This window comes from Lycium barbarum, chromosome 8, assembly GCF_019175385.1.
Source record: "Lycium barbarum isolate Lr01 chromosome 8, ASM1917538v2, whole genome shotgun sequence".
Taxonomy (NCBI): Eukaryota; Viridiplantae; Streptophyta; class Magnoliopsida; order Solanales; family Solanaceae; genus Lycium; species Lycium barbarum.
The window spans coordinates 98,676,014-98,684,732 of record NC_083344.1 but is presented as its reverse complement, the minus strand read 5'-3'; the positions used below and the strand labels follow the sequence as shown (position 1 = coordinate 98,684,732).

At 33.5% G+C, this 8,719-nt stretch overlaps 1 protein-coding gene across 1 annotated transcript; it reads right to left on the bottom strand.

Moving 5' to 3' along the window:
* Positions 1–4,461: 4,461 nt before the first annotated feature.
* Positions 4,462–7,959, bottom strand: LOC132606400 (peroxidase 43-like). Its single transcript, XM_060319874.1, has 4 exons — positions 7,443–7,959; positions 7,052–7,234; positions 6,282–6,444; positions 4,462–5,058 (listed from the first exon to the last, which is right to left on the bottom strand). Exons 1-4 carry the CDS (start codon positions 7,638–7,640, stop codon positions 4,637–4,639), a joined length of 966 nt encoding a protein of 321 aa, XP_060175857.1. The 5' UTR covers positions 7,641–7,959; the 3' UTR covers positions 4,462–4,636.
* Positions 7,960–8,719: the final 760 nt, after the last annotated feature.

Genomic DNA, 8,719 nt, shown 5'->3' with positions numbered 1-8,719 from the left:
AAACAGTTTATGTATACATTAGGCCGACTGCATATAATATTTGATATATACATTTAACATGGATACTAAATCTTTTAACCCAAAATGTATACATTTATTGATAAAAGTATACATCAAGTGTGAAAGAGTCCTTCATTTGAGGTATACATTTAGTGATGTATACATTTATGCCTTAAGACAAACTTTTACTCAAAAATAGACTTTAGGGTCAAATCTCCTTAAGGGGTTTGCAAAATTCCAGCAAAGTAATTTTTTTTTTTTTTTTTTGCCTTTTCAAAATCAGAATCAGAAGCATGATTTTTCCTAAAGTTCTTTGAAAGACTTTTCTTCCCCATATTTGTAGTATAAATTAACAACAAGCTCCAAATTTTGATTCGAAGGTGTATACCTATTTTGAACTCCACTAAATCCATATTTTTTTTTAAAACAAGATTCTTGTAGTGGAAGTTCTAATTGTAATGGGAGTTCTAATTGAATGATTTTAGGAGAAGAAAGTGGTGGGTTTAGGAGAAGAAAGTGGTGGAGGAAATTTTGGAGAGAGAATGAGAAACTAAAAAAATAAATTGGACAAAAGAAATGGAGAAACCAACGTATAAAGAGAACAAAGTAGAGAGAGAATGAGAAGGTGGGAGCTATTTTTTCTCAAAAGGTTATGGGTCATGTTGTGCTAAAATATTTGACCCAAAACATATATATTGGCCTTTTTATGCCAACTTATTAAAGATTGGCTAATATGTGCCAAATTACTCTAACACTTGGCACACTGTGCCAAATTCCCAAAAATAACGGGCAATTTGCAGGATTGGCCTTAGCTGGGGGTGGCCTTTAATTTTTGTCCCACAATTGGTGGTCTTTAATTTTTGTCTTTCGATAAAAATCCCTTGGTTTCAGGTTCAAACACCCGCTTTATCAAAAATTTTAAAAAAAATTCACAAGGCACAGTTTCAAACCTACCTTAAGGTAGATTTTTGGCCAAAATTCTGCTTTATGAATCCAAACCTCTGGCTTGCGAAATTCCTTCTTTTTTTTACTGAGTTGGGGTTCGAACCTAGAACCTCGGGGTATTGGGCGAAGGGCAAAATTAAAGACTACCAATTTGAGGGACAAAAATTAAAGAGCACCCCAAAAGAAGGGTAATTCGCGCAAAACAATGAAAAATAACCTTAAAGTTTTACTTAGCATTCACTGTATAACAATATACAATTATTGTATAATATGTGTCTAATTGATGTGTCCACATATTATATTTTTTTAGTTTCGCACCCGGTGTCCAGTAACCGCATTGAAGCCCGACTATATCCAGATTCGTGCCGCGTAGGGCCCCATTAGGAGGGAAGCGCTCCCTACCAAGAATTTTTTCATACTCAGGGCTCGAACCCGGGACCTCTGATCAAGGGAGGACCAGCCTCATCAGCATCACCACGTCCTTTGGTGGTTCCACTTATTATATACTTGTATACATTGAGTATACATTGCCCAAAGGCTACAAACTATTACGGTTAGGCGGATGAAAAATTATTTAGCCGTCTGGGAGGTTATAGCAAAATGAGTCCAGTTGAAGAAACATGAGTTGGGCTTATGTATAGACCATATTCTGATTTATGGAGATGGGGAAATTTTGATTAATTAAAAGGGGACTTTTCGACCTGTCGATTCCAGGAAGATGAAGGCAGAGAGTGCAGAAAATAAGTTTCTCGTTATTTCATTTCATTTAAGTAAATGATATTGGTGGGCCTGTGGCTAGAAAACAAGACAGGGTGGTCACATGAGTTACAATTTTACTCACAGAACTTTGACTACTTTATTGATAAAAAGTTTCTTGACTGTTTCTCTCTGAAATTCCCAAGACAAATCCAAAACTCTCGACTTCTTAATCAAGTTCAACTTTAATCATCCTGACGAAACTTCAGATTTTAATATTAGTACCTAAATCCTAGTACAAATTTAATCTACGGAAAAGGTCCAAAAATATCATCAACGTAGGAGAAATGACTTACAAATACCCTTCATCCATCTATTGGTCTTAAAATATCCTTAACTTTTTTTTTTGTTCAAGAATACCCCTTGAACTAACACCCTAAACTTGATGGCTTTTTTTAATTTTTAAAAAGTCATGTGGCTTATTATGATAGGCCGCATATATATTTAGTTTAAAAAGTTAACCCACTGTTGGGTTTTGATATTGGTGAATGGAAAATGATGGGATGAAAAGTGAAGGGAATGTAAAAAGTCTCTTTTGCTTTGGGGGATGTAAAAGGTCCATTTAGCTTTAGTTAAAACATTTGTCCCACATAGGAAAAAGAGAGGAAAAGAGAGGTGTATATATTACATCACACCTTGTCTAGTCGCTAAAAGGGTTGAGGGGGCAAGGACCCCTCGCGCTGTCGTCGTCGCTCGCTCGGCTTTGGCTTTGGAAAAGATAATTAAAGATTGATTGATTATCTTTTTGGACAAACTTTTCTTTAATTATTTAATTAATTAATTAATTAATTAATTAAATAGGAAACCCAAAAACATCCAATGCGGATCGACCCTGACCCGCGACTTGTGACCGACCCGATCCGTTTTTCTCTTCCCGGATTTTTTCGAATTTCCCTACAAAAAAACCTGGTGACTGATCTGAATGGTTGCAAACATTCAGAATCAGTACCTCCAACTGCTATAAATTCCTGATTTGTTCCAGAATTCAGTAACGAATTTTCTGCGCTAAAAAACAAAACCTTTCTCTCCAAAACTCTCTTATTTTATTCTGTGTGATACACTGCCGTTGAGTGGTTCGCCGCTACCAGAATTTGGAGTACTACTATTCTGGTAAGGTAATCGTTCTATCCTGGGAGGGGATATTCCATCAACCTCGAGTACTGTGAGGGGAATAATTTCCTTAAGGACACACTTTGAACTAAGTGGGCTCAATTATATTCTGAAATTATTTTTTCCAACTCTGTTTCTGTTCATTTTCCAGTTTCTGTAGTTTATTGATTTTAAGTATTTTATACAGTGTAATCTGTTTTTACTAAGCGTTTTACAGATTGTGTTGAAACTTTATTTAAACTTATACAGATTATTTTGCGAACACCCACTCCTTTTAAATCTACACCTGCTGACCCGTTTAATCTTAACCCCTTTTTTTAATCTAAACCCACATTATATGCATCACACGAATTAATTTATCTGCAGCAGAACATCATGTACGTTAAACCACTAATATCAAATTAGGGCAATGACCATTAAATTGAACAATAATACACTAAGAAATAAGAATAACAAATAACTGGAGCCATGCATCTCGTATAAAATTCATTAGTTCTGAAGCATAAAGTGCTACACAACACATTGTTCCTAACTCATTAAGAATCAGAGAAAAAAGAACTAGTTGAGAATGTCACTTAACCAGCTAGTTCCTTCTGCCTACTTACCCTGTTAATTTTAGCATCAGTGACCCTTAAAGATGCTAGAGGAATTGCAATTTATTGGAAGTGGAGGCACCTTAGCATAAACTTGTGCCACTGGGAATTACTAAATTGTTAGTTTCTCTACACTTTTGGGAATGGCCGCAATCTCATGATCAATCGTGTTAAGGTCTGACAAAATCAATTGGGTTTAAAAGTAGGTGTTTCCTTCTTAAATTAAATAATATATGTGGTCGATCATAATAAGTCATGTGGCCTTTTTAAATTGGAAATAACCCATCAAGTTTAAGGTGTTAGTTTGAGGGGTATTCTTAAGCCAAAAAAATAAGTTAAGGGTATTTTTAGACCAATAGATGGATGAAGGGTATTTGTGAGTCATTTCCCATACATTAGGGATATTTTTGGACCTTTTCCGTTTAATTAATTTTATAAATACTTGGGCTAGAGTTGAACAAATAAAACAAATAATATCAGCAATTACTTTGTTAACCAAAAAAAAAAGAGTTTTGGTGAAAGGCAAACCAATGATTTCGAGCCAAGAGCACCTTTCATCCCTACTTAAAATGGTAGATGTACAAATCCATAACCGATCACGTGTATCAAGTCACATTCCAGATTAGCAATTTAGCTTTTATATATTTTGTTGTTGATCTATTATTGTGGTCGCAACAACCACTTTTAGCAGTGAATCTTTATCTTTTTGTGTTTATGAGTAACTTCTGTATTTTGTTTTTCTTTTCCTTTACACCTACTTTGTTGTAATTTCCGTTATATTTTTGTTGTACAACTTAACAGTCCTGAATAAAGTTTACTTGAGAGGCTATGAACTTAGTAATTCTCTTTAAGGACTTGGATTTTGATATAAGATACTCCCTCCGTCTCAATTTATGTGATATAGTTTGACTGGAGACAAAATTTAAGAAGTAAAGGAAGACTTTTGAATCTTATGGTATAAAATAAGTCAAAGATATTTGTGTGTTTATAGATCATCTCGTTAAGCGTGAAAGATAAAGTTTAAGATTAAATTGTTGTCAAATAAAGAAATATATCATTTTCTTTGGGACAGATTAATAAAGAAAGTGTATCAAATAAATTGAGACAGAGGGAGTATTCCGTATTATTGTACAACTTTTGCGCTATACTAGTAAACACTAGTGGTAAAACAATATCTGCTGATAGTACTATCTGCTTTTGTAATTAATTACAACTGTATCAACTAGTAATAATTAATTAAAAGCTGCACAAACACGTCTAATAGTTCCTTGAGAGCCAGTAAGTACACCAATTCTGCCCATTTTCACCATTGCATTGGCAAAATCAGCCTCAAATGATGGCCCCAATAATGGGCTAAGTATCCCAAAGTAAGAATCTACAACTCGCCTTGTTGTCTCATCATTATATAAAGTTGCATCAGATCGTAACACAGCAGAGCCACTCCTAATATTTTGCAAAATTTGACTGTCGAATGTTTCGCCGCTGCCTCTATCCATCGATAACCTGACGGTATTGGCTCCGTTTTCCGGGCAAGTGGCCTTCAACTCGGGAAGAAAATTAGGGTTTATTGATGGATCAGAACCTCCGTTGGGAGAGAATTTGTAGAGTCTATTGGTCATGAAGAAACATGCAGTGGTACCAATTGTATGTGCAGCTGCAATTCATCATATGAGCATTAATCATTTTACTTAAGCAAATTAGTATAATTTTCTCTCAATGAAAATTTTTGATGCTTTTTCACAAGTTATATAAAACAACACAAGTAATCTTATGAAACACTGCTACTTTAATGATAACTACAAACAGTTGGAGCAATATAGTGTTATATATTCGGATAGCTTTGAAAAGAAATGAGACTATGCCATTCTATTTTTAGTTATAGATTATCACAATAATGTACATGGCATCCTAGAGACCTAGACAAAGTTGTTATGCATCTTTTTACCAATTAATTTTTGCTATTAACTTTTTGGGGGTCCATCAATTAAGTAACCACGTGACGTTTAATTATATATAGTTCCTCTTCATACTTGCAAGATTGATTTGTTAAACATGAATTATTTTAAATCTACTTGATAGAGGAAGTTAGTTAATTACCACAAGCAAAACAAGTTGTACATGAAAACGTTTTTCTCTTGAGTCTTGACCATAATAAGCAAAGAACAAGCTAAGCTGCTAGAAATGGAAGTGAATCAAGGATAAAGTCATAAAACTTTCTTTGATTATATTGACTTCATTAGCTAAGGGACAAAACATGACTTGTGTGATGTATTTAATGTTTTTTATAAATAAATAAAGAACCAAGGTCGCACCTTGAATTAGCTGTTAGCCAGTTACGTTATAACCATTTTACATCCTTTCAATGACAACATAATATATTTTTATATAATTAGGTTACTTTTTAGGTAGTTATAGATAAGTTTCTATAAAAGGACAGTCCGGTGCAATAGATAAGTTTCTATAATATACATTAATTATACTCTCATAAATATGGTATTCCTTCCATTCTAATTTATGTGATATAATTGGTACCGAGTTTAAAATCATATAGACCTTTGAAACTTGTGTCTTTATTAAACACTCTATAACAATTGTGTTGGCATAATAACTTGTCAATACAGGTCAAATGGAAGTTTAAAGTGAATTATTTTCAGATATAAATATGTCATTCTTTTTTTACCGATAAAATTGAAACGAAGAGAGTACTAATTAAATTATTTGCTATTACAAGTTACACTATTTATAGACAGTCATTTTATATAGCTTAACTCCCTTATAAGGAACCCACAAACTCAGAGGCTTTGCTAGAGCTTCGTCTAGTTTTTGCTCAAAGTCTGTACTTGTATTAAAAAATTCACTTAATACGTATATATGTACCACTGAGGACCACAAGGTCTTTTTCAGAAAGGCCTTTCTCCCTGAACTTATCTTTGAGTTGCTGAATGGAATCATCAACCTCCGGCATGTTACGAGCTAAAGATACATTTGAAACAACACCATCTCTTCTTCCTGTTTCCACGTTATAGAAAGGGCCATTTGCCTGTGCCATATTATTCAGCATGGTAGAATATCAGTTTTAACTTCTATACATTAAAGTATATATTGACGTCTGACAACGCAAAGAATTTTTATACTATTAGTATAGCAATACTGTATATATGTTAGTTGCTATTTATTACTATAGATTATCAATTAATGCTTAACAAAATAATTTTTCAGGTATTATCTTTCAAATGACCTGATTATATAAATATTTCTTATACTATCAGCGCATATATAAAATTATATTAACTAAACTCATGTAAAAGAACTTTTATATTATTCATATCTCCTAAAAGATAATTATAGATAATCATTCGTAATAATTGTGATTAGAACTTGAAAAATAGGGCCAGGTATCATGCTATAACATGTTGAAATACGTTGATAGTCTTAAGAAAATTTTACAAAATCAATACATATAAGTTAAATAGTAATATAAAAATTGTGTCAGATCTCATTTTGTGTGATTTCACTAGGTATGTTATTGTTGTTGCAACATTAAAACGGTCCATAAATTGACCGGGCCCTTTTTATCCATAATTGAACAATAACAATGAAGCGAAAAAGTAGTACTTTATTGAAATAATTAATGAAGAAAACAGTACCAAGAGTATAGCATCCCTAGCAGCGAGAGCAACTATGTCTGCACAAGAAACAACTCCAGGACAAACAGCTTCAAGCTCTGCTTTTGCTTTCTCTATTACGTCAAATCCTCCAACACCCTGATGACCAAATGCATGCCTTTCAGCACTATCTCCTTTGTCTATAAGAATTGATCCATCACACCCCTGATCATGATATATTAACAAGAATAATAATTAATGATCACTAAAAAGATTAAATAAGGATAAAAGATTAAAATGGTCAAAATTACATCTGGATTATCACTTTTTCGCAGTTTCACACCCAAACTCGCCAAAAAGTGATAGTACGGGTGTGTTTTTGATCATTAACTCTAAGGATAACGCATGTAGTGCATTAGTTAATTAATTGGACCTGAACAAAGCAGTCATGGAAATGAAGTCTAAGCAAGACAGGAGCTGTATTTTGGATGGAGGCAGCAGCTTCATTGACAACACGACTAACAATGGATTCAACATTAGGGCATTTCTTGCTATAGAAACCAACTTTGAGCTGCTCTTGTGAAATTCCTATTAGGTGACTGAAAAATAGAGTGACAAAAATAAGTGTCATTGGTAGGCGGCCTAAACGGAGACCTGTTTACTTGAGTAAATTCTTGGAAAGATAACAGAAGCTAAGTGTGAATGTGTTATGTTTCCCTTCTGTCTCCTGGTTTGATTGAAGTAAAGATAGAATAAGAAAGAGAAGATATGAAGAGAAAAGGGAATAGGGGTAGTTATTATAGATGCAATGCACGTTTGTTCATGTCACTGTGCACATGAGATTTTTTTCTTTTTTCTATTTTTTGTGGTTTGAGATGAAATGCATGGGAGCATAGTCAATAAGGATTCATATAATCGATTCCAATAATTTTTTTGAATTGAGGTGAAGTTGTTGTTCTAACTTTTTAGGAGTGAAAATTTATAGCCGGATTTTGGGATTTCTATGATATGGGTGCACCACTAAAAATGGAGAAAAAAGAAATATAAACTGGAAACTGATCCTTGCTCCTTTAGGTAAATAACTAGGCATTCAACCAAGTGCTCCATTGAGTCTCTTTGAAATATGAGTGCCATTAGATAATATTAGATCAATTATAGAAAATACATACATAAAATATCTAATTTGGATAGAGAAACCATGGGCTCACGATTCCTTAAATTGCTCTATAAATCCGCCCCTAAGTGAATAGTTATCTGACACGGCTTCATAGTATATAAGATTGTAAATACTAGTAATATTGTATGCATTAGTCATTCATACCCCAACAAAAGTTTGATTCAGAAATGTTTTCGTTGTTATCAAACGTATCATAAATGTCCTTCATTTCTAACAGAACTTCAGCGGATATGTTCATGTTGGCCATATTGCCACATAAGTAAGACACGTGAAATAAGAAAAAGAGAAAAAAGTTCAAACTCAAAAGTTGAGTTACAATAATAGGCCAACATAGTTTAGGCAATATTTTGTATACGCAATATATTGTAATTAGTAATGAAAAGGGGCCAGACAGGAGGGAAAGTTTGTCCATATATTTTTCCCGCAATTTAAGGTGACAGCAAAGGAATAGATGGCAATGCTTCAACAGCCAAGTTGCATGTATTTGTATGTGGTTTCTGTTATCCTTTTAGAAGATTTTGTAGTTACATTAT

What these genes read in the sequence shown, in the direction of transcription:
- LOC132606400 (XM_060319874.1), bottom strand. Translation starts at nt 7,640, where the DNA reads ATGACACTTATTTTTGTCACTCTATTTTTCAGTCACCTAATAGGAATT. An exon ending in CTAGGGATGCTATACTCTTG is followed by an intron (nt 6,445 to 7,051) that starts GTACTGTTTTCT and finishes AATATGGCACAG; the next exon opens with GCAAATGGCCCTTTCTATAA. An exon ending in AGACCTTGTGGTCCTCAGTG is followed by an intron (nt 5,059 to 6,281) that starts GTACATATATAC and finishes GATGAATTGCAG; the next exon opens with CTGCACATACAATTGGTACC.